Genomic DNA, 26,308 nt, shown 5'->3' with positions numbered 1-26,308 from the left:
TACCAGAATTGGACCCGGTGGCGCCGATGACGAGCATTTACTATAACTATACAGAAATAGACAATCTTCTCACTGATGGTTTTGTTTGCTTAGGTCACAAAGAGGCATCAGTATTATATTGAGACTGTTTCATAACCTGTTAAAAGTTCCTGATAGAAACTTTATCTTGCTGGCTGGACAGGGCATCTCCTTATTTCAACAAAAAAAAGTATAAACAGTTTTATTTTTCCTTTTCGACAGTTATTTTTGTTAAAAGCCGCCACTTCATTTCTACAGGAGATTTTGTTTTCCTGAGTCAATTCCCTCTTTTTTTCCCTCACAACATGCTTTCTTCTCATCGTTCGACAGCTCAATATGTCAAACTTAATTTGTGGCGAAAACATGCTGAATCAGACAAACGGAGTCTCTAATCACAGCTTGCCTTGTCTCCTCTCGCCTCCAGCCCATTCTATGGGGAGGACTTTTACTGTGAGATTCCACGTAGCTTCAGACACCTCTCCTTCTACATCTTCGACAGGGACGTCTTCAGGAGGGCCTCCAGTATCGGTGAGTAAACAGCTCCCTCTGTTTGTGTTGGTATCTGAACCTCTCTGTGCTTTATTTACATTCTGCATCAGCCGCTCATCCTCAGCCAAGTTGAGAGCCGTGTGGCAGCAACCTCTCAGTCATAGAAATGCTTTGAATTTGGAATTTAACACCTTTTAAAATGTCAGCATGAACCGTAGTTCAAACAATTAAATAATATGTAAATGTCTAAAACACGGTTTCCAATGTCATGATCGACAGAAATAAGGAAACAATTTTCGTATTTTATGAGGAACAAATGTTGATAATTTGCTGTTTTTCTGTATTATATATTACTGTAACTTGCACTTTGGAAATTGTGCCAGGGGCTTTTCACTATTTTCAAATATTTCATAGATCAAGGGATGCGATTAATTGACATTGAAAATATTGTGTCGATCTTCAAAAACTGTTATTGCTAAAATTTAGCAAAGCAATTAAGTGTTTTCCCAGCAACAAAACAATGTGTCTGCTAAGTAATAACACTGTTAAAAATGAATGTTAATGTTTAGTGTAATTAAACATTTACATCTATAGCATTTTTAAATAGCATAAATATTTTATATCTTCAAATATTTAACTGTTAAATTGGTTAAAAGGGATCCGAACAACCATTAATTGCAGTCAATATGTTCAAATGAGTGACTTTGTAGAGGTGAGATACAGACTTTGTTGTCTTTAGACATAACCAGGCTAGCTGCCCCTTGTTGCAGTCTTTAATGCTAAGCTAATAAAACCAAGAATCATCTTGCACAAATTGTCGAATTATTCCTTTAGGTTCCCTTACAAGTACGCTTTTAGTACCAAAAAGGTGTGTGTCTGTTTGTGTGAGGGCGGATGTTTTTCTCAGTGTCATTGGGTGTGTCAGTGTGCATATTGGTGGGTTTGTAGTTGTGTACCACAAACTGAAAAATCGTTCTCAGGATGTGATTTGTATCAACAGCTCCTGCGTGTGTGTGTGTGTGTGTGTTCATGGGTGTTGTTTACAGAGATGTAACTTGTTAGTTTCAGGGTAGAAATGACAGGGTCATATCCAGGCCACCAACAGTACACTTTGTGAGTATTTCTTCAACAGGCGCCTGCATGCATTAAAAAGACATGTGGCGGGTGGATTGACAGCAGGTGTGTGATCCATCCAGTGTTTGTTGAAGCTTGCATTGAGGCGCGTAGATCTTTTTAGTACAGTGAGTTATGAGCTCATTTGTCTTTGTGTGTGTGTGTGTGTGTGTGTAGGCAAAGTTGCCGTGAAGAAAGAGGACCTGCAGAAATATCACGGCAAAGACACCTGGTTCCAGCTACAACCTGTCAGCGCTGACTCAGAAGTGCAGGTCAGTGCAGAGAGAGAAAACACTTACACACACACACACACACACGTACACACGTTTTAAAAACAAAGCAATGTTCTCTGTTCATTTTCTTCCTCTTCTCTCGCAGATCCCAAAGTTGTTGTTGTTTCTCAGCTTTTCCACAGAAACCAAATGACACGTAGTCTCAGGGCTGGATACGTTTTGGGGCTGGTGTTGGTCGCTTGCTCAGATTAGTTTGATTCTTTGATCTTTGAAGCTTTTTGTAGTACTGCCTTAGTTTAGACAACAGTTAACGTAAGACTTCCACAAATTCTCAATCGTTACCTCATTGGCAACTATTGTTGGTGGCTGAAAGAGCCAGGCCTTTATTTGGGACAGGATTATATTAGAGACTGGATTCAATGCACTAATTCCATCCGTACGACAACAGAGTCACGTCACATGTTCCGCTTTGTCTTTTACCCCGAGGGACCATAAACTGCCATGAATTGCAGCCTTTCCCTTTATAGAAACTCAGATAGCAGAATGGTGAGTATAATATGACTCCGTACTGATGATATTAGTAACACACCCTTGCAAATTTCAATACACTCGTGGGTTTTGCTAATACAACCTTCCATAGTCTGGTATGAGTGTTAGCTGATCTTAGCAAGTTGTGGATGGAGATTGTTTAGATAGATGGCAACATCACCTTGCTCTACTTATTCTACAGTTACACTGCATTTTAGCATATTAACCCTTATTGTCACTTGTGGCCACATTAGGTGCTTTTCAGCAAAATATACATAAACAGGCTTTAAAATTGGAGAGAAATTTGGCTCCTTTTATTTAAAAGAAAATATTTTTGAAGAAAAACCTGCTTATATTTCTTAAATTAAGGTATGGAAAAAGTATTTTTGGGGTTTCATGCAAAACCCAGCCTTAGACACCAGTGCATTGGTGTGTGATAGTGTTTCTGCATGTTAATGTGTGAAGCAGGGCAGAAACCAAACAAACACAGCGTGTGTGCACCTGAAACACCTGAGCCTGCAGGGTCAAAGTCACCTGGCTCTCTGTGTGGACTCTAGATCCCATTCGCTCAGTTTGTGATCAGCTGGTGAAAGAGTGAACACGCAGTTTGATCAAGATCACTATATATTTCACATTCTCACTTTTTTCAATGACAGCTGGCTGTGATTAAAACGTAAATTGTGTGTGTTTGGGTCGCATGGTCCTGGTTCAGATTTGCTGTTGAGAATAATAATAGGACATCACTCGATGTTCAGGAATACGTTCATGGTTCTTACCTGTTGGAGGAAAAAAAGCACATCAAAGCAAATTGCTCCTTTATTTTTGGGAAATGTTGACTGTAATGTTTGCACTTTATTCTACTTTGGTACCACTGACATCTCTGTCAATGTTAAATGCACATCCAAACATAAGTCCAAACATTAGGAACAACACAAATAACAGAGCTGCTGTTTGTGCCAAGTGGAGGAAAGTCTGCACAATTGATGGCAGCAGTTAAAAGTGAACTTAGTAGCTTTCTGTGATTGGCAGCGGTTTTATCTGCCATGCAGTTAGCACCTCTCATTGGGTATTCTCAGCAAGTAGTCACACACATTTGAATAGTTGACCGTAAAGCCTTAAAAGACAGTGAAAACTAGCTTTGTTTTTCTTCTAGTAATCCAGCTGTGAGCTGTTTCGTTTTTCCCTCACTTGTCCGACATGCTCATTTGACACATGTGCAACATTTTCTACTATTCAGCGTTTCAGCAGTCTCACTCACCCACACGCATGGTTACACACACGCATGCACGCACACACCCGGCACATGGTACTGCACACACAGTCGGAGGCACAGTGAACAGTAACATCTGCAGACAGATGGGTGTGTGTTGCCCTGGAGCAGCGATCTGAAACAGAGACACATTCATCCGTGGAGCCGGGGAGAGGAAGGATGTGTGAGAGAATGAGAGAAAAGAGAGAAAGCGAGGGAGATGGATCAAATGAAGTAGGAAGATAGAGTGTCTCTCTTCTCTTTTCAATAGAGGACACATTGTTTGGCCTGTGCGCACATGTGTAAGTGCGTGTGTTTGTTCCCTCTGCTTGTGAGTTTGCATACTGATGCTGTTAATTAATGGAGCTTTGAAGTCATTATGTCATTAATCCAATCACTTCAGAGCGGGAAAATAACTTCAGCATGACGTTCAGGCTCGCAGCTATTTTCATACAGTGTCTTTATTGGTGGAGGAATGCCCCTTTTTCACGTTTGTGTATTGTTTTGTGTTGTATGGGGATTCATCAAAGACAAATTATTAGTTGACTGTTTACTTGGCTAATACCGTTTATGAATCAGGCATTTTCTGATAAACAGTTTCAACCAATTCCAGCCTCATACTGGAATATGGTACTATATGATGCGTGTATAGCTGAAAGTTTGGGATTTTTCTTTTTGGTAATACTGGGAGAGTTCATAAACTGGTGTTGTGGTTTTTTCGATGTCGATGATCGTTGGTTTGAAGTCGATTCTACCTTAATGTCTAAAAGTTGATTTCATACTTATTTGCTATCTGACTCATGGTGAGATACCACAGGATTCTCACTACCACAGGAACTCAGTGACGAACACCAACAGAACACAAGAGAGATCGACGTTTCTTCAGTTCACGCAGATTTATTTGTACTGTACAGAATACAAGCAAATCGAGTCGTCTCGATGTGTGTTGTGTTGTCTGTGCTGCTTGATGACAGTGTTGGATCTTTCCCCGCGGCCTCAGTCCCCCCTCCCTTCCTTCTTATTTATTAATGCTCCTGTCAAACTTCTGGCGACGACGTCACTGCCGTTCGCTGGTCACAGCGACCCAAGAAGAGCCAAATCTTCTGGTCCGCGGGCCCATACACAAAGGGCACCCCGTTTTCCTCGGGCGTGATGGGGGTGATACTGAGTCTCTACTGGACTTTACCTTATTTTTAGGACTCCGTAGAGACATGAATCCTGTGACTAATCCTATGTTAGTGACTGTATAACTTATGCCGGGGCCTGGACTGAGTTTAATACAAAAGAGTACAAAAGTAAGATGAAAGATTGTCAAAGTAAGCTTATAAAGACGAATGCAAGGTCTACACCTGTCACTAGGCACCTGGCAGTGTTGTACAGACGCTGAAGTGCTTATTAGCACTCTGCAGCACCTTGAACATTTAAATTCAAATGTGTGTGCATAGAAAGTATCCATTTCTGTGTTTTGTGTTCTGCAGGGAAAAGTGCACCTGGAGCTGCGTCTGAGTGAAGTCATCACAGACAGTGGGGTCATCAACCATAAACTAGCCACACGGTGAGACTGCACACACACGCACGCTATTCTCAATATAATGGATACTCAATAGTGAGAAGTAAAGTGAGATTTTGGACACTTACCTGCTGTCGAATCAGGAAGGAAGTAGTTTAAATGGCATGGATTTTCTAGGGCACTATTTAGTGGATACATTTAGCCAGTGCAACACACTTCACTCTCATTCTAAGGTGCATGGCTTGTTGCCCGACAACAGCCTTTGACAGGTAGTGAGATGGTTAGAGGTTAGAGCTTGTTGTCTCTAGAATAAATCTGTTTTTGAACATGTGAATCAAAACGTTGTGGATCTCATTGACTCATGAATCTGCCGTTTTTCATTGTGTCAGTGTGCATGTGTTGCTGTGTGAGTTTAAAACATACGTCTTGTACACGCATGTGATGTGTGAACTTCAGCGTTTGGGATCAATGATATGCTCATGGCGTGGATGGATTATTCTGTGTGTGAATATTTGTGTGTGCTCTTCTTCTGTGTAACGCAGCATTAAAGTCCAATGACGAGCCAGCGTGGCTCCGTTCCCAGAGCCCAATGTGGGTAAGGAGCTTAGAGCAGCCGGTCATCTGGTCAGATTTCTCTAGGAAGACACGTGTACCAGAGGGACGGAGAGAGAGCTGCGTCCATTCAGATCCACAGATTAAACTAACCGATTGACAGAAATCGTCTTTAGACAAACAGAAGTAATGTTATTTATCATAGCATGTTTTATTACAAGTCAACTGAGTGTACATACACTCAAGCACATGTACCGGTACATGCATTTAGCCTCAAGTAACATGTACATAAGAATACAATATATAAAATACATAAGGAAAAATTCAGCACTTCTTCAAACAACTACAATGATAAAATACTACTTAAAGAATATTGCATCAGTAATAATAACCAAATAATATAATGTGTTATGATATAACTCTCTGTGGCCAGTTTTTTGTATAACAAGTACTTCTACTTTATACTAGTACTGTACCTTTGCTTAATAATAACAAAATTGATTCCACACATTCTTCCTTGTGAAAACATGGCCCCGACATTACCCTCAATGCAACTTGACCAACGACAGTTTGGTCTGACATTCGGGTGTGTTATTCGATGTAGCCTCAAACCACAAGCCTCAAGCAGAGATGAGGAGCGGCTAAGGAGGACTCACTACTTTCTAACGGCACACCTTCTGATTTTTTTCATTTTCAAACTTGTAGTCTTCAGCCCCAACTCAGACTCAGGTGACTCATCAGATAGACAAAACTATCCAAAACCTGTAAACAGACGTGGATGTGTGAATATCGATGGAGTTCCCCTTGAAGTAATATTTTGAATATACGCGTTTCACTTGTCATTTTTAATTTTTAAGGTGTGGTGAACTTGTGGTTTGTACCACGAATGACATCTGAGAACAAGAAACATCTTACAACAAACACATTACTTTCTCATGGAAGATACGCAAGTCCCTGTTCTGTTGTAATTTAATATTTCACCTACTACCGTCAGTGACAGACTCAAAAATCACATCCGCTTTTTTTTGTCTGTGGTTTTGCCACCATGATGTCATTCATTTTTCTCTTATTTGAGCCAAATTGTTTTTGACAGGTTACGTGGGCGCAATGAAGAAGCAGATTAACCTAATATGAGTAATGTCGACTAAAACAAATCAGTCTGTTTCACCACCACTGTCTGGCATGTCAGAGCTCACAGTGGTGAGAGAGACAAAGAGGAGGGGGCTGGATAGTAGGCCAAGCAGGGGTTATATAAACAAGCTTATTGGACAGGAAGCGCTCTGGCATTAGTGATGCTTAACCCAGCCCTCTCCTTATTCTTTATTAGGAACCTGTGTGTGTGTGTGTGTGTGCGTGTGTGTGTGTGTGTGTGTGTGTGTGTGTGTGTGTGTGTGTGTGTGTGTGTGTGTGTGTGTTTAGTCGGTTCAGTTGTGGGCAGGGCTGCGATTGCTGTGTAATTCATCATGCGGTGTGAGTAGTGGTGCATCATCGTGACACACAGGAAGTGATTCGTCCCGCTGGGTGTCCTGCAACGTTTTCTAATCCCCTTACAGCATGATGTCATTTGACACAGGACACAGGAATGGATGGATGGATGGATGGATGAATGGATGGATAGATAGATAGATACACATATAGACAGACAGATGTTCTGGTGGAACAAATTGCACATATCTGTCTGCTCGTATGTTTATAATGTATAAAACAGCGGCCAATTAAAATTACCTTGGTATGACAAGACTGTTATTGAGCCTGTATATAGAAAGCAAACAAAGCAGAATTTAATTGAATACATGCATATGCATGAATGTGTGTGATTTGATTTGGAAACAAGAATTCCTGCAGAACTGGAAAAGAAAGACGTTTTGCTGCTTTTTCTCTTCCTTTGTTTCCACTTCGGAGCTTTGTTTCCTATATCTCCCTTGTTCTCAGTCGGATTCCTCTGTTGTAGAGTCAGAAGTCTGAAGATATGCTCTCCGATGCTTTTTCGATTTTATTTTTTCTCCGGCCGCTCTCAAGTGGTCTTTGTGCTGTGCTTGTAGTTGCTGGATCACACAGGATTTAAAATTGGCGAAGAGTTGTGCCAATTTCAAATCCTGTGTGACGCTCAAATGGAATTACTTCCCTCCATCTCTTTTCATCTATCTTCTCTCTCTGTTTCTGCAGTTCTTACAGACACACCTAACATTGACACCAGGGACCGTATTCACATGCTGAGAAAACTCTCAGAGAGCTCTTGAATTTACTAGCAAGGACTCCCAGCGTAGGAGGGAGCTGCAGTATGAATGGACCAGATGTTTTATGTCTGAGAAAAGGGGGCGATTGAGTGGATGGCTTGATAAGATGCTTTCTTTAGATGTAGTTTTTGGTCTGTCACTTAAACACTTAAACAATTTAGTGTATGCTCATGGGTTTAATACCCACGTCACAAATATAGATTTGTAAATGTCCACATATGAGGTGGATATCCTGTGAAAAAGGTCTATTGGACAGCAGCAGTGAAGTTCTTGTATCCACACAAAAGTTTCAAGTGTCACATGTTTTCTTTTCGTTTACCAGCTCTGTGTTACTGAGAAGCTTCCGTAATCATTTCAGAGCTCGGACTTCAAATTAGGATTTTTGAAGTTAAGTTAAAGCTGCATTATGCCACTTTTTTATCAATTGGGGGGATGAAGCCTCCAAAACAAACTGATAGTATCAGAATTATCATCCCAATGGAGTCGTGTTTCTGATCACCTGATAATCAAGGTCCAACACTGGTCTTTTAGCTCTTTGGTCTCCACAAACTCCAGAGAAACATATCTGTCTTAAGCTGCTAGATGTGTGAATGTCTATTCTGCTGTATCATGCTGGGCAGGTAGCAGAACTTCTTGTTTACTGGAAATAGCTGCATAATGTTTGATACTGTATAAGAGGGTTGATGAGAGCAATGAGATTCCTGCTGCGTGTGTGGGCAGAGGATTGGGTGTCAATTGTCAGTGGTCTTGGCAGGACTGGTGACCCTTTTACATTCATCATTTGATTTTGTGATAACTTAATAAAGCTTTAAGAGTCCTCTGAGAGTAGTCTTATACTCTCTGTACTCTGGCCCCCAGCTCTTGGCATTTGGAGATCATTTTATGCTGTTTTTGTTTTTTTGGTGCTGCCAAAAGAAACAACCATCCCTGTATATAGGGAGCAGTGGGCTGCCAATGACAGGCACCCGGGGAGCCAGTTCAGTGTATTGCTCAGGTACACTTCGACACGTGACACGTCCCAGTCGGGGATCGAACCGTTGACCTTCCGGTTCCCAATCGACCTCTTAACCCAGTGCGCCACGGTCGCCACCTAAACGGTCGCCCCCTAGCTAGCTCCTCCTAACTTAGCATCGTAAAGCTACATCAGTGTTGTAAAACATACCTTAGCATAATAAAGATACGGTCAAAGCACCTTGTAAAAAGCTTTTGTCTATATTAGATTTTATGTATTAGACTATTCAAATGTTAGTAACATCATGCCTGACATTTAGGCAATAAGTCATTCAGAGTAGAGCATTGGACGAGATCACACAGTTCTAATTAGTATCACGTTAATGTGTTACAGGTGTGTGTGTGTGTGTGCGCATGTGTGCCTATGCAAGTTGTACAGTAGTGTGCTTATTCATTAATGTTTTGTGTGTGTTTCTAAACAGTGTGTTGGAGTGCCAAGGTCTTCCAATCGTCAACGGCCAATGTGATCCCTACGCTGCCGTCTCCTTACTAGGACCTTCAAGGTCAGATCGCTCACACGATTGGACGTGATTTCACCTGACACACCTTTGTTTTCCATGTTAACCTTTAACAGGTGGTTTTATCTCATTCTGCCTCTCTGCTTCTCTCAGGTCGGAAGCCAAGAAGACCAAAGTGAAGAGGAAAACCAACAATCCACAGTTTGAGGAGGTTTTCTATTTTGAGGTAAATCTGCTTGTGAGTTGTTGAACAGTAAATTGTGTCTTCGTGTTGGGTATCAGTCAAAGCTAGAGATATAGTGTGGGTTCAAAACGTACGTGGACACCTGAGCCATACAGCTATATGTAATTGTTGATTTGTTTAATGTAAGTATCTTACACACCCATGGCCTAGTTAGACTTCTTCTAATTAGCATGTGGGTGCTCAAACCGGGCTTCATCTCTGTCCATCCTGATCATTTCATTGCACCTGTTGTGCGTGGGTTGTGACACCTTTATCCTTATTATTGGTTAATGACGTTTGGTGATGTAATTCCAGCACAGCTCTACCCAACTTCAATCTGAGCAGAGGTACAAGTAACCAGAATAAGTTGGGAAACATGTGTGTGGATGTACAGGGCCTTTAATAACCACCCATAATAACCTTTGTATTAATAAAAGAAAAATGTATTCATAACTGAGTGGTGTTATGAAATATGATATTTGGGCACAGACAACAATTCAGCAACATGTTTGAAATTTGGATACTAAAACATTTGTTCAAAGATTTTCTCTGACAAATTTCAACTGACCATAGAATTTATAAAGTAACAAAAGAAAATCTCTCCCTCTGGTGTCCATTTTGTTGCTCCATGGGTCTATTTGCTACTTCAAAATGTACTTCTCCTTTTAAACTGAGCAAGCTGTATTGTAATCATCTTCACAGGCTGCAGTGCACACGTTGTAAGGCTATACTCAGTTAGCATCACACTGTAGTTAGCCACTAAAATGTTCTGCAGTTAACAAGCTAAAGGCTCAGGTTCCTAGATATTAAAACGTTGGCTTTCATTGCGTTTACCTCTAAAGTAGTCACAGTAACCTTGAGTTACTAAACATAACATCAATTCTTGCTAATAAACAAACTTCAACATGTGTAATTAACATCAACAAGCTGGCACAATAACATTAGCTAAATGGTAAAAAATCAGCTTCAAAAAGATAAACATATATATATATATATATTTGTTTCATATTATATTTGTACCATACCAAGTTTTTATGAAAAACAAAAAGTTCAGAAAAATTTGCAAAAAAATCTCAGTTCATATATCCGTCATTAGTTAATATTTATAGATATTTTTGTACAAACACACTCACAAAGTCCTTTTCATACCATGACAACTGTGTTGCAAAAGCGACTGGAAACACATGTTTGTAGTATTTTTTTTTCTCTGAATCTTTTTTCAAAAACTTCTCATGGTTCACATTTATTTCTATTCATGATTATATATATTTATATATATTTTTCATACACACAAACTTCCTTTCACACTGCCCCCGTTAACCCTCGCTCACCAGCCGCTCTGCTCTGACATTTTTGTGTCGCTCCTCCCTGTGGCCTCCATGCTGCAGCACTAGAAGACAGCAGGACAAGAGTATGATTGATTCGGACAAACCACCACCAAACAATCTGGCCCATTGATTTCTATCCGACAAGACCGTCTCATTTATTCCCGACCACCACATGAAGAGGACTCATGCCCTGTGGTGCTTTCTGTATGCAGCCCCATCCTCACACAAACACGGCCCATTTATCATGTCTCTGTCATGTGATTGTCCTTTATTTGGGGGGGGGGGGGGGATTTTAGTTTCTCATTGCTTCAAACTTCCATGGACCCTGTCACATTCTGATCACTGATATAGACACTGAAAAAAATATTGCGTTGGATTTACTTAATTTCTTTTTAAGTAAGTGGTTGCACGAAATAAATAGATCTAAATCCAGATATATATTTTAAGTTGACTTTACTCAATTTATATTCATAATTTTATATCAACTATTTTGAGTAAAGTTGACTCACTATGTTCATGTTCAGTATACTCAAATATATTATGTATGAAAAATCAGATTTTTCACACTGCAAAGAAGCATCTTATGCTTTGCAATGTAATAGTAAATCACCTGATGTCGCAATTAGGACTGCAACTTACAATTATTTTCATGATTTATAATTCTGCCAATTATCTTGTGGCTAAATAGTTTTGTCTATAAATGTCGGGAAATAGTGACATCGTTGACATATAAAAACAATCTGCTTATTTTATTAAGCCAACACTAAAAAAATGTTAAATTTAACATCATCTTTGACAAAGAAAAACATAAAATCTGAAGCTGAAAGCTGAAACCATGACGGATCGTCGATTATAAAAATTGTTGCAGACGAATTTAGTTTCGATTGATTCGTCAACCAATTGTTTGAGTCTCAATGTTCTGTGTCCGCTTCCACCAGCCGGTTTTTCTGGATGTAGATGACCCTTCAGCTCACCAGGAGGAAGCACCGACTTCCACATGGTTTATGCTAAATGTTCACTCTGCCTCCATTTCTAGGTGACGCGGCCATTAAGCTACACAAAGCGTCAGTTTGATGTCGAAGAAGAGGATGTTGACAAGCTGGCACTGAGGTGAGCCCGTGTAGAGGATTCTGTGCTTGTACCAGTGCTGAACTTAAAGCGTCTCCTCGAGGTTGAACTGTGCATTGTGGTTTGTGTTCAGGGTGGATCTATGGAACGCCAGCAACCTGAAGTTCGGGGATGAGTTCCTGGGAGGGGTGCGAGTTCCTCTGCGGGCGTTGGGTCAGGCTGGTGTCCATGACGCATGGTGAGAGGAACGTCACTCACACGTAACATTATCTCCTTTCACACACACACACACTCTTTCAATCAGTCTTTTTTAGATTGTTTTTTTTCCACTGACCCTGTGCTGTGCCCTGCTGGACCCGGGTGGGTTTGATTTCATCATAATTGTCAGTTGACATTCTGAGTATGTGTTGCAACAGCAGAGCCATAGCAACAAGTATCAACATTGACAACAGTTAAAGTCCTTATTGATCATGGTGGATTTCTCTGAGCATGAAGGTATTCATTCCTACATCGCTGACCCAACAGAGCCTGTTTCTACATTTCATTTCTTTGCCTTCATGAATGATGGGAGCGCTGCTTTGGAAATATGAATGAATGAATTTTATTTATATAGCGCTTTTCACAGACAGTAGTATCACAAGGTGCTTAACAGAGCAGACATTTAAAAGCATAAAAAACACAATGTGACCCAAGGGTCAATAAATTATCTACACAGAGAAAATTAAAAAATATAATAAAAAATAATAAAAAATAATACAAAATAAAATAAAAATGTAAAGCATATTTTAAGAGCAGGTCTAGGACATGGGTTTACTTTTACACAAACGCCAGCCTGAACAGGTGGGTTTTGAGCTGGCTTTTAAAGGTATCCACAGTATCTGCGAGGCGCAGAGTTGCAGGCAGAGCATTCCAGAGCCTCGGGGCCACTGCCTCAAAAGCTCGGTCACCACGGGTCTTAAATCGTGTGCGTGGGACTGACAGAAGACCTAGAGCGTTTGGCCTGAGAGGGCGGGCGGGTGAATAGGGGCGAAGTAGATCAGCTACATAAGCCGGAGCCTGACCGTGAAGTGCTCTGTAAGTGATGGTGAGAATTTTAAAGTGTATCCTAGATGCTACAGGAAGCCAGTGGAGAGATCGGAGTACGGGGGTGATGTGAGACCGTCGATTTGTCCTGGTGAGTAATCAGGCGGCAGCATTTTGGATGACCTGCAGACGGTTAAGAGCAGATACACTGAGTGATGTGAAAAGTGAGTTGCAGTAGTCAATGCGTGAAGAGACATGGGGACAAACTCCTCTGGAGCAATAACTAGGACCTCTGTCTTAGAGTCACTGAGTTGCAGGCAGTTTTCTGCCGTCCAGTCTCTGATGGCATTGACACAGTCCAGGAGCCTAGTTAATGTGAATGCCTCGCTGGGTTTGAATGACAGATGGAGTTGGATGTCGTCTGCATATAAGTGATAGGACACAGACATTGAAACTTCTGTCATTGAGGTAAGATGTAAACCAGTCTAACGCTATGCCAGTTATGCCCACCCAATCACATTGAGATTTGCGTTAATATCACAGCAGAAGTGCATAGAGAAATGATCAGCTGTACTCTGAGTAATAATGCGTGAGTGGAATGTTTGTTTCAGACACAAGGGGTCAGTATTGACAGAAAGATCAAAGAAAATACATTTATGGTCACTGATCAATAGGTCCTCACAACGGGTATTATCAATATCAAGACCCAGAGAAAACACAAGGTCCAAGGTGTGACCACCCCTGTGAGTGGCGCCAGAAACATGTTGCGTGAAATTAAAAGATTCAGTAATATTGAGAAACTCAGTAGCAATACAGTCTGTAGTATCATTGATATGCAGATTAAAATCACCAACCAGAAGCACTTTGTCTAGCTTGATAATAGAGGTCAGAAAGTCTGTGAACTCTGATAAAAACTGACCTGCAGGACCTGGAGGTATAAATAACAAAGAGAATAAAAATTGGGTTTCAGTGTAGTCCAATACAGAGTGGAATAATCACCTCCTTACATGTAATCAGAATGAATTTAGTAACTACATTTTCAAGCAACATCAGCATTTACTTATAGTCCTGATTGTGGCCGACTGAGGAATGTAACTCCAATATTTACTCTCTTTTTTAGCTCGTTTTTTGTCTCCACCAACTCCTGAAGGAAATATCTGGCCGAAGTGAGAGTTAACTGATACAATGAAGTTGCGGGCTGTTAAACCAAAACAATACGCTAAGAGATGCTAAAAAGCTCTGTAGAGCTGAGGGAAACGGCAGAGTCGTGTGACATTTCTTATTCCGAATGTAGCATGTTTCAATCAAGACATGTTGGATATGCGGTTATTTTTAGGGTTTTAGGCACATTTATTGGACATGTACACAGCACATTTGCAAAATGCGTCTTAATTGGGGGTTTTACAGCCTCTTGCCTGTTTTAAGGCCAGTTCTCTGCGTTGTACACAAATCCACAAGCCAACAGTTCGCAAGGCTGGACTGGAGATGCAGGCCCGAAAGAAAAGTCCACAATTCTGGTCGGAGGGAGAAAGACACCTACTTTTAAACATATTTTAAAGACAAAATGTAAAGCCTCTATACTGTGGGTGTGTCCAGACTGAATGAGTGGCATCTCCTGTTGGCTTTGTTGAACCTGTTAAGGTGGAACAAATTACACCTTTATCATTCTTATAAGTAGATTTGTGAGCTAATAAAATCCCATCAAAGATCCAACCATCCGTCAACCTGAGTAGAGGTCTAATCAGCCAGAATAACTAAAAACACATATATGCAGGTGTACAGAGGCTTTAAGTTATTTAAAGTGCATAGCGGTAGGAGGACATCATGGAGGCGTTTTCATGTTTTACACAGCTACATGTAAATAGAAATATTAGTGGAATATAAATTTTCATCAGTCATGTAAACAGCTTAGTAGAATTATTGTCTTTTTGGTAATAAGGCCAAACAACGGAATATGTTGGCGTCATTGTTAAAAAAAAGAAAAGCTTTATTTTATCACTATTTTTGAAAATGTTGAGACAATTGTTGCCCATCATCCCTTCAAGTTTGGTCCCGATCTGATCCAAGATCTGATTTTTTTCCTCCCTCAGGTACTTTCTCCAGCCCAGGGAGAACGGGGGGAAGTCAGTGAAGGTAGAAGAGCTCGGCTCTCTGCGTCTGAACATCGTTTACACTGAGGACCACGTCTTCCCCTCTGAACACTACACTCCCCTCAGAGATCTACTGCTGCACTCTGCTAATGTAGCGGTGAGCGTATGTGAATGTGCCTCTGCTCTGCTCATACATATTTGGTGTCCTGCGGCATCTTGTGCTTATTACCGCTTATAACACACCACACTGTTTGAATGCCGCATGTTGACTCCGCACACCTCTCTGTTCAGCCTGTGTCGGCGTCCCCAGCTCACACCCTGGGGGAGGTGTGTCGGGAGAAACAAGAAGCCGCCATTCCCCTGGTACGCTTGTTTCTTCACTACGGCAAGATTGTGCCTTTCATCAGCACCATCGCTCACGCTGAAGTCAACCGCACACAGTGAGTGTCTCGTCGCAGGAAGACGAATCAGATGTTGGAGAATTTCCTTTGAACTTTGTCTTATTAGCAGATATAAACTTTAGCAAATCATTCTCAGTTCTAAAATGAGTACATTTCTTCAACATAAGCCAGCTGACTGTTGTATTTTTTGAGAGTTGGAATTAATTCCACTTCTAAATCAGGTGCAGATGTATTCTTGAATCCTATCGATTACAGTGATTGTGGAAATGAGGTCATCAGGTTGTATGTGAAAATCAAATAGCTTCGCGTTTTTGATTTGACTGTGACTATACAGGCAGTAATGTAATTGATGATGGATATTAAATCACTAGTTTTGTTTGTTAGGCAGCAGTTCTGATTTGTAAGCCAAAATGCACACCCTGTCTCTCTGCGTAGGGATCCGAACACCATTTTCCGTGGAAACTCGCTGACTTCCAAGTGCATTGACGAGACCATGAAGCTGGCAGGAATGCACTACCTGCAAGTGACACTCAAACCCATCATAGATGAGGTATGGCACTGCGATACTACCGTGTTGGTTTGTCTTTTCATTTCTTGATTTTCATTCATGTCTCTCTCTGTAGCACCCCTCAGAATATTTTTTTGCTAAATCAGATATCAATGGTTATTTGAATACCTTTGTAAATCTTCACAGATCTGCACAGAACACAAATCCTGTGAAATCGACCCGGTCAAGCTCAAGGAATCGGAGAACCTGGATACGAACAGGGTAAGAGTGTGTGTGTGTGTGTGTGTGTGTGTGTGTGTGTGTGTGTGTGTGTGTGTGTGTGTGTGTGTGTGTGTGTGTGTGTGTGTGTGTGTGTGTGTGTGTGTGTGTGGTCAGTGTTATCTGACATGTATCTGCCCTCTCCAGGAAAATCTTCGTCAGTATGTGGACCGTATCTTCAACGTTATCACCACCTCCGGCGTTCGCTGTCCCACCGTCATGTGTGATATCTTCTTCTCTTTGAGAGAGTCCGCTGCCACCCGTTTCCAAGGTAACTCACCCTCTGAAGGACTTACAAGCGATGGAGGAAACAAAGCAAGCTGCTATTAAGCATCAGGAAATATACAATAAAGAACGGCATGTGCAAGGCATCCAAGGACACTTTCTTCTCCTTGTGCTCTGCTATTTGTGTCAAACGTGAAACCACTTAAACCTCCCACACACTCATTATGGTCATGTGTGGAGTAAAGGGTATGTTCACCCAGTGTCACATACTGTGCTGCCTCCTGTTGGCTGCCCACAGGGCACTGCAGTCACAAGAGGAACAAGGAACTTTCTATATAATTGAGACAGCACATTGAACAAATATGCTTTTCTTACTCCAGACTGACCGTATATGTGAAGTTATAGAAATAATTAGATATAATTCAAGCAAGTATAAATCATCACCATCATACTTTTTTCCCCTTTCTGCTCTCTAGTTGACCAAGATGTCCGATACACAGCAGTGAGCAGTTTTATTTTCCTGCGTTTCTTCGCTCCAGCCATCCTCTCCCCCAACCTGTTCCATCTACGGCCGCACCATCCAGTGAGTCTGACATTCAACCAACATATAAACACATGCACATGTACCTCTGATAACAACTGCTGCTGAAAATATGTGGCGTAAAATGTTTTAGATTGAATTTGTGAAAGCTTCAAAGAGTTTGTGAAAGAGTTTGTTTAGTTGTCCAGATTTTCTTATGGTCAAATTTCCTTCCTTTTTTTTTTGCCACATTAAGGACTTCTCGTGCCGGTTGGCATAAAGTCCAAAGTTTATTCTTTACTTTGAAGACACTGCATTTCTTAGTTTTTTCTGGTCCAACCAGTGTGTTTATGATGTGGTCATGTGTGATAGCTTTTCAAGATTGGATTTCATGTATTTTTGTCTCCCTAGGATCCCGCCACCTCTCGAACCCTCACCCTCATCTCCAAGACGATCCAGACCCTGGGAAGTCTCGCCAAGTCTAAATCTGTGAGTTTCTCTGAGTAAAGTGTATTTTTCTATTTTCATTCCCGTGACCGTCCTAGACGTCATTTGTATTTCAGTGTAAGAACGATCTACTCTTCTCCTCTCTGTCACTCTTTCTTTCCATACTTTTATTCCTTTCAAGGCCAATTTCAAAGAGTCTTACATGGCTGCATTTTACGACTACTTCAATGAGCAGAAATATGCGGACGCTGTGAAGAATGTGAGTGTTGCGCTTCTTTTCTTGTTACATGCTATAAATCTCCAGTTGGTAGACGCAGGATCAGATATTCTCTTTGTCTCGTATGTCAGAAGACTAACTCGGATGAATGAGTAATGAAAGAGAGGAGACATTTGAAAACAAATGAAAAAGTGGAGGGGATGTCAAAGCATGCCTTTCATGGCTGGAGTTCTTTGGATGTCTCAAGTTACCACCACAACAAATATGTTGAAATATGACATCCTTTACTTCCCTTCACAGTTCCTGGACCTGATCTCCACCTCAGGCAAATGGGATCAGAGGAGCATTGAAACACCGATCATGCTCAAAGAGGGGTAAGGAGCCAGCTTATTGTTAAACTGATAATCATGGAAAGAAAAAAAGGTCAATAAACAGCTCTCTCAATACCACTGCTAAAAAGTCCTAAATATGTTATATTTGATTCATTTAGAGAATGTATGGAACGCTAATTTGAGATTTTTTAATCCTAACTCTTTCATGTTCTGTGGCGGTAACCTTTTCACTGCCAATTAAGCAGCTTCACTCTTGGTCTTTTTACCACCTTATTTGCAATTGTTTCTAGCTGTTGGGTTGATTATTAAGGCTCAACATCCCAGACTAACTTAAAGGAATAGTTTCGACATTTTGGGAAGTACCGTATTCACTTTCTGACGGAGAGTTGGATGAGAAGACTGATACCACTCACATGTCTGTATTTTGATATGAAGCTATTGCGCATAACTGGAAGCAGGGGGGAGACAGCTAGCCTGGCTCTGTGCAAGGGTAACTAATAACACTAATCACACACGTTAAGCATTGCTTGTTTAATCCGTACCAGACTGTAAAAAAAAAAGTTACTCTCTGTTTTACGAGATACTATTTCTTGACTGGCCCGAAACAAATAACCTACTGGAGTCTCTGCCAGTTGCCGAAAGCAAGAAGAAATAGTCTGGCACATAACCTCCTTTTAGGTGAATTTTCAATTTTTGAAAAGCAGGATTTGTGTTGCCATTGGATAAGCTGCTGTTCGCTGTAGCTTCATATTTATCATACATACACAAGAGTTGTATCGATCTTCTCGTCCAATTCTCTGCCAAAAAAATAAAAGAAGAGTATTTCCCAAATTATCATATTACTCCTTTAAACTGTCACTAAAGTAGATGATACCTTCACATGTTTCAGCCCTCACGGTCTGACTCATTACCACAGTGAACAGTGGCAGCACAGATGTACCTGAGGCTGTAAACTGAGCCCTCTCTACCAACACATGGGCCGTTGTTTTGATGATATTTCTAATGGGGCTGTAAAGGCGAGGACAGCTTCCAGTTGACGGTAGTTGTGCCAGCGCCTCGCTCACCAACATCCCCACCCTCTTTTGTTTCTGCTACCGGGCGTAGGAGTGTAAAACTCACTATAAAGAGGGTTGATGGGAAGGGGTCAAAAGGCACGAAGGGCAGGTAAGAGCTTCTCTATATAAAGGCATTGCCCTTGTGACCCCCCTGTGTGTGCACTGCAACCCCCTCCCCGAACCAAGCCGGCCATATTCTCTCCCACCAACATCATGCGCTGCTGTAGCTGCTGCTGCTGCACTTTACTTTATATCTGGCCCACACATAAGCAACCTATCTGTTACTGTCTGACACTGTGTGATGGATTTGAGTCTTTCTGCATTTCTATGACAGTAGACTGGGTGCACACACGGACTGTAATGGTATAAAGTAAAGTGTTAACCTTTACGCCTGTAAGCCCTCACTCGCGCTGATAGCCCTTCTCAATCCTGGCCATGCCAGACATGCTTGGTGTGACAGTGACAGCAAGGGTTGGTTACTGTACAAACATTTCTTGGATCTCATATCTGCCCGCATCTTGACCCTTTACACCCGTTGTCCAGAATGTGACCATATCGCCACCACACACGTTAGAGTTTCCCGCACAGCTCCCGGCGTTATGGCAGATGTGAAACCAGCACGTTCTTGGCACAGTAGTGTCAAAAGAGTACAAGTCGTCCTGTGGGAGAGTTGTGACTTTGGTGTTTAGAACCCGTGTGCTTCAGATTTCATGTATGCGCTGGCCTTCAAACTGGATAAACAAAGACATCCTGGTGTTTACTCTCCCTTAAAGGACCATGCTGATGGTTTTACATGTTTTAGCCCATTAAGAACAAATAGTGTTGGCTGCACCTCACATCACTGTCAGACATTTTCCAAAGCATACCATCATTTTTTAGATTGATTTTAAGTGACAGGCATCCAGTGGTTCGCTTTATTGTATGACAGTGTACTTGCACGGACACTTCCTTGAGATTGATAATCCATCACAGTGGATCTCTGCATGTATTCATTGATTTTTTGGTAAATCAGTTGCGAGCTCAGAAACGCTGCATTCATGAGTGTTTGGATATTGTCAGAAATTCCAACCCAGAATTTAAAAAGTAAGAAAATACAAACATCCTTGTCAAGAGTTTATTGTGATTTTTTTTTGTAGGGCTGCAAATAACAATTATTTTCATTATTGATTCATCTGCTGATCATTTTCTCGATTTATGAATGTGATGACTTCCAAAGTATTGTTTTGTCCAACCAGCAGTCCAAAAAACAAAGACAATTCTTGATATTTTAGCCAAGAATTCTTTCAACAACAATCAATCAATGAGGTCAAAATTGTTTTCCATTCTCAAGTTTCAAGTTTCTGCAAGCTGATTTTCATAATGTACTGACACATAATGGAAGCCACTGACTGTTTGGAAGGAAATCACTCTAAAATATTGTGTTGTGATTTGGCAAAAAGTCAGGTGGGGAGTTATTCACAATGCAGTAACAATTTAGATAATGGGGGTACCTTTGATCTGCTGACCCATCTTCCTTTCGTACTCATAGACTGTTAAATCTATGAGTGCTGTCCTGAATCTTTTTACATGAACAGCAGCAATAAATACAAGGAACTGCAAGCATGTAAACGGAATGATGATAGAATGATGACTGCACAGGATTCCTTTAACCACAATGAAATGCTAGATACTAATGGTTTCATGCAAAGTCATTCATTTACACTCTTTTACATTTAGCACGGCATACGTATGAAAGGGATGCATTGTGCCAGATACATGAAAAATATTGTAAAAAATGAAAAATAATTCTGTGAAACATGAGCTCATCTGTCAATGCTTTCGTGGTGTTTCCATTTTTCCTCAGATTTATGATAAAGAGGGCACAAGGGAGAAACCGGTTTGGAATGAAGAACTTCAAGAAGAGATGGTTTCGCCTCACCAATCACGAGTTTACCTACCACAAAACGAAAGGTAAGGTCAAAGGTCTCTCAGGATCTCCCTGCCGTTGCATTGTTTCCTCGTCTGTTTCTGTCGCTGTGTGTGCTTTTGTAAGAATCGGCAGGAGGGAGAGAATCTGCTGAATGTACAGTTATTCTGCACACAATGTGCATTCAACACGTGACGGAGATTAAGTTACGGAGCACACGATACATTTGTGCTGCATCCAAACAATCTCGGGCCAAAACGTACACGTAAGCTGTTTTCTAAGTGACATACGACATAACAGGTTTCCATGCATGGTCAAATTAGTCAGCATGCAGACAAAAACAAAATGTAGTTCTTGTTTTATTGTGCTGTTTTTTTGCCCTCTCTCATGTCTGATGTGTTTCCTTTCATGTCCAGGCGAGAGCGCTCTCTGCAGCATTCCTATAGAGAACATTCTGGCTGTAGAGCGGCTGGAGGAGGAGTCTTTCAAGATGAAAAATGTAAGGACCCCACACAGCCATGAACTTTCTAGAGCTTTGAGCATTTGACCCAAATCACTCCTAAAAGTGTTTCCAACAACATTCTTCCCTCACTCGCTGTCCCTATATTCCCTGCTCCAGATGTTCCAGGTTATTCAGCCGGAGCGGGCGCTCTACATCCAGGCCAACAACTGCGTCGAGGCTCGCGACTGGATCGACATCCTGACCAAAGTCAGCCAGTGCAACCGCAAACGCCTAAGCACCTACCATCCTTCAGCCTACCTCAACAGCCACTGGCTCTGCTGCAAGCTCTCAGCAGACACAGCCCCTGGGTGTACGCCCTGCACTGGGTACGTAACGTTGTCAAAAACCGACCCAGCGGCAGGTTCCTTTTCCTTTTTGTACACTCTCTCATCCTCTTGTATGCGTCTGTCCTCAGCGGCCTCCCGGCAAACATCCAGCTGGACGTAGATGGAGACAGAGAGACCGAGAGGATTTATTCCCTGTTCAGCACATACATGACCAAACTGATCAAGATGCAAGGTCAGACGCTGACAAGTGTTTTAAATGTTTGTGAGCACATTTTCCACGTTTCTTTTTTTTCCCCACCTTGTCCCTTTTGTGCTGTCTCTCACTCTGCTGCTGGTCTGTCTTTGCCTGCAGAGGCCTGCGGCAGTAAATCTGTGTACGACGGGCCCGAACAGGAGGAGTACTCTAGCTTTCTCATCGATGACCCCCAGGAGACCTACAAAACCCTGAAGCTGATTGTTTCAGCCGTGCAGACCTTGGAGCAGCAGCACACCAAGTACAAACGTGACAAGTTCAAGAAGACAAAGATAGGCAGCCAGTACGTGGTTTGTTGTTTATTTACGCTTGTAGCTCAGATTATGTTTTGTTACAAACTACAGTTATTGTATATTCAATGCAATGGAGACTGAGAACTGCTGGAAGAATGTTCTGTGTGAAATGTAGTTCAATACCGAGCAACTTCCCCTTTGGGCCAGCAGGTGTTGCAGTTGTACAGTCCACAATTGCACAAAGTATGTTGGAGATTAAATGAAGCACTTTTAACAGTTTAAATAGCATGACATCGCCGTCATAATATTGGCCTCCAGCTCTGCTTAGCCCCTTATAATCTGCCCAGAAAATGTTTTTTATTCATGTTCTATTTTTCGCTCTAAAAACCACTCTAGAACCTCCTGCCAACTCACAAACACCATCTTTCTCTTTGTTTCCTCAGGGAGCATCCAATTGGAGACAAGAGTTTTCAGTGCTACATTCGCCAGCAGTCCGAGAGCTCCACCTACTCCATCTAGCCCTGTGTACCGTTTCTACGATGCCTAGAACCAGCAGATTTTTCTTTCCTGGAAAAACTTTCATCTTGGCAATGCCCCGTGTCTAGCATTGAGTTTTAAAGCTTTATTTTTCCTCAAAACAAGATAAAAAAGTCATCAATGTGAGATCGTTTTACTTATTTCCAAAGCAAAGTATCCATGCTTCACTTTTTTTAAAGACTTTTCGGGGAGCAGCATGCTGTGTCACCTGACTGGCGTATTTGTCCAGTTGTAGGAAAATAAGAGTTTCAATTGTCCGTCCCAGACTGGACGAGCTGTGTAGATGGACTTTCTTTTTTTCGCAGTGTCTCAAGATGTATCACTCCAAATCGGAAGAACAGACCTCAGACCAGCATGAAAAATAGAGGAACAGTTGTGGAGGAAAGGAGTGATACGAATGAAGACACAATCATACCGGAGATCTACGTGGGTCTCCTGTCTGTGGTGTGACGAGAGAACAAGCCAACGTTTTCACTGGACAGTTCTGACAGTGACCAACACGCACTTTAATCGCCTCCACGTTTATGGATGAACAAGCATCGCAGCACACGTTCAGAAGCTTATTTTATCCGTTTGATTTGTATTTGGTTATTATAATGGTTGACATGTTGAGATGTTCCATTGTATTTCACTCCAGAAGGAAGGAAGGACTGTACTTTTCCCTCTTTGGGTGGTGTTGCCCCCGTGTCGTTGTTGTTTCTTTGCTCTTAACCTCCTCAGGAAGGCTGTGAAGATTGAGGGCACAGAAGAAGAAGGGATTGTCGGGACCAAGCACAGCCGAGAGCATTTTGATGTTATCAATGTTGTCTTTCAATTTCATCCCTTCATTTTTTTTAACCCTCACCTTCGATGTTTAGGATCAAGTTTTCACGTGTCATTTGAAGCCTTGTTCTGTTACGGTTGGATATAAGGCTCCTGTGTTACCAGTACCTGGGTTGAAGGAATAGCTTCTTTTTTTTTGGAGAGTCAGAAAAACCCATAGATGCCTTTTTTGTATCTCCATGGGTGTCAAGTTGCAGCTTCTCTTTTAAGTAAGACAAAATACACTGGGTGGCTATTTAGTTGAACTCCCATCTTGATCTGCATCTGAACAAAGACGTTCGATAATAACGTCGAACTTCAGAACCACTTTCATTCGATATCAGGGCTGCCTGCTGTTGGCCCCCGTTGACTCCCGCAATCTGTGAATTGTGAAGTGTGCATGAGCACAAATACATTCAGTAAAACGCATTGTGTAACCACACTGTCAACTGAAATAACAGTGTGCTAGCAATATACACTCAGTGGCCACTTTATTAGGTGCACCGGTACATTCTGTTGCAATTCAGCTCTGCCATGAATTCAGCCTTTACGTTTATAATGTTCTGTTTTTCACAGACATTGTGGGAAATGTGTAGTTACGTTAACGGTGGTGTTGTTCTGGACGATATTGAGAGGTGTTGCTAATGTTTTTGTTCTTCTTATTTACAGTACAGCAGTACATGAGATGGACGGTTGAATATAATGCAGTCCAGAACAGTCCCATCAGTATCACCTCAGTTATAAACAGATAACTTAATGAACACCTTTAGCGGTGTGAAAAGAAGAAAACCGAATATTATTGGCATCATAAAAGTCGACTTTATGGCAGAACAGCTGTATATGATTGCATTAGACTGTACAGGTCAAGTTCATTTCATTCGTATTTATATATCTAATAACAACTCTGTCTCAGATGTACATAATGAAGTGACCAATGAGTGTATGTAGAATATAGAGTGCATAATGGATTAATCAGCACATTTTGTAATCAGATTCAATCGCCACAAACTAATTGCCACATGCTGAACCTAGAGCCCCTGGGGACCTGGGGCCCTTGGGCAGTTGCCCACTATGCCCAGTTAGTAGTCCAACCTTGGCTAACAGACACACACATCCATGGTGCATTTAGTTATTCTGTTGCAGGTTGATATTCGTGGAAACAGTGTATTTTGCTACTCTTAAGGGGTGCCAAAATTTGTTCCTGACGTCCAGTAGTTGACTAATTCAACCATCCATTCAACACACCCTCAAACTGCATGAGAAAAAGGCAGTAAAGCCAAACTATCTTTTCACCCATCACAAAGCAGAAACTACGTGTCAGCACAGCTCCTCAACAAGGACGTCTTTTAGCTTTTAACTGATATATTAACATTTTAACCAGTCTTGTCTCAAGTTATGATTGTGAAATGGATAGTGTGTTACTGGTTGTGTTGCACTGTTGGCTGCCTAATAATGTAGTTATTCTGTTTTGTGAGTTACCTCCGTCTCACTTTGGAAATAGCTGCGCCCGGTAGTTTAAAACCTATTTATATGCATTCCTCTGAGAAACTGCCTGCTGTGAATCTTACCGGTCAGCACCCCAGAATCGATCGCAGGTACAGGATTTATTGTTGTTAACCAGTTGTGTTGTGTTGTTGTACGCCTCCCAAAGGCAACCGCTCTCGGCATTCATATTCATCAGCACTCACTCTTGCCAAAACCAGTGCATGTGAAGTATAAGTTGTAGTCACAGCGACGGTAGCCTCCACAGTCACGTTTGTGCTACCGGGTGACCACGAACCTCAACTAATTTTGTATTTTCCAAAACTAAATACCTGGTTATGTAGCCTCATGGGTGTTCCTGTGATCACAGGTTCCCAAACAGTGCCAGTCATCACTTTTATAAAATTCTCTTTTTGAAAAACAAACAAAAATAAATCATTGTTTAGATATGTTTTATATATATATATATATATATATATATATATATATATATATATATATATATATATATATATATATATATACATATATATATCAAAACCTATACTGTTTTAAAAAAGATGAGCAATTATTCCGATGACATCTTTTTTCTCTGTCAAATGTGTTGATCTATGAACTACAAGGAAAGTTCTCAACTGTTTGACTCTGTTTTCTAATTATGTCTTGTCATACAAAAGTCTTGCTGCGTAACTGAATCGAATGACTGAGGTGTGTGTGTTTGTTTCGTGCGTGTGTGCGTGTTTGTGCCTTTGTCAGGGTGTGCATGAGTGACTGAGATGACGGGTTGTATTGCCAATTGAATTACCCCAGTGTTACAGGTCAGGGAAGGCAGAGGCCCACTTGTTTAAAAAAAAAGGAGAAAATCACTGCCTGTAATTATACTGAAGACTGTAGTGTGGAAACATTGTTGCTGTACTCTGGCCTGATATGGGTTGTCTCCTCTTTCCTCTTGTATAGAACCACTGTTCCATTTCAAGGAACCTTTGCCAATATATTCTCCCCACTCATTTGATATATGTCCCACAGTAATAACATTAAGAGAGCAGCGTTGCTGTAACCTCTGAACTTTGGCGAGTGTTTGTTTCCACCAGTTACTGACTCTCCTCAGGTGTATGAAACTCTGCAGCACTGCATGGTTGTTTTTTTGCCAAGAGTGAGGAGACTCGGACTTAAGTGTAAACCACCAAACAGCTCTGTCTCTCATCCCTAACTTG

General features: G+C 41.3%; 1 protein-coding gene across 1 annotated transcript in view; it reads left to right on the top strand.

Annotated features, from left to right (window-relative positions):
- rasa3 (RAS p21 protein activator 3) overlaps positions 1-25,535 on the top strand; it is a 37,329-nt gene extending 11,794 nt beyond the window's left edge. The window contains exons 3-24 of the mRNA XM_079283405.1: positions 443-546; positions 1,798-1,892; positions 5,109-5,185; positions 9,363-9,443; positions 9,552-9,624; positions 11,986-12,059; positions 12,151-12,255; positions 15,131-15,287; positions 15,422-15,570; positions 15,967-16,081; positions 16,226-16,300; positions 16,445-16,568; positions 16,999-17,105; positions 17,454-17,531; positions 17,671-17,748; positions 18,007-18,080; positions 20,937-21,043; positions 21,416-21,498; positions 21,619-21,827; positions 21,917-22,020; positions 22,141-22,324; positions 22,718-25,535. Coding sequence (XP_079139531.1) covers positions 443-546; positions 1,798-1,892; positions 5,109-5,185; positions 9,363-9,443; positions 9,552-9,624; positions 11,986-12,059; positions 12,151-12,255; positions 15,131-15,287; positions 15,422-15,570; positions 15,967-16,081; positions 16,226-16,300; positions 16,445-16,568; positions 16,999-17,105; positions 17,454-17,531; positions 17,671-17,748; positions 18,007-18,080; positions 20,937-21,043; positions 21,416-21,498; positions 21,619-21,827; positions 21,917-22,020; positions 22,141-22,324; positions 22,718-22,793 — 2,329 coding nt within the window. The 3' untranslated portion in view covers positions 22,794-25,535. The remainder of the gene's footprint in view (positions 1-442; positions 547-1,797; positions 1,893-5,108; positions 5,186-9,362; positions 9,444-9,551; positions 9,625-11,985; positions 12,060-12,150; positions 12,256-15,130; positions 15,288-15,421; positions 15,571-15,966; positions 16,082-16,225; positions 16,301-16,444; positions 16,569-16,998; positions 17,106-17,453; positions 17,532-17,670; positions 17,749-18,006; positions 18,081-20,936; positions 21,044-21,415; positions 21,499-21,618; positions 21,828-21,916; positions 22,021-22,140; positions 22,325-22,717) is intronic.
- The last annotated feature ends 773 nt before the right edge of the window (positions 25,536-26,308 follow it).

Source organism: Melanostigma gelatinosum (assembly GCF_949748355.1).
Source record: "Melanostigma gelatinosum genome assembly, chromosome: 2".
NCBI classification, from domain to species: domain Eukaryota; kingdom Metazoa; phylum Chordata; class Actinopteri; order Perciformes; family Zoarcidae; genus Melanostigma; species Melanostigma gelatinosum.
The sequence above is the reverse complement of the archived record's forward strand: the minus strand, read 5'-3'. Positions and strand labels throughout refer to the sequence as shown.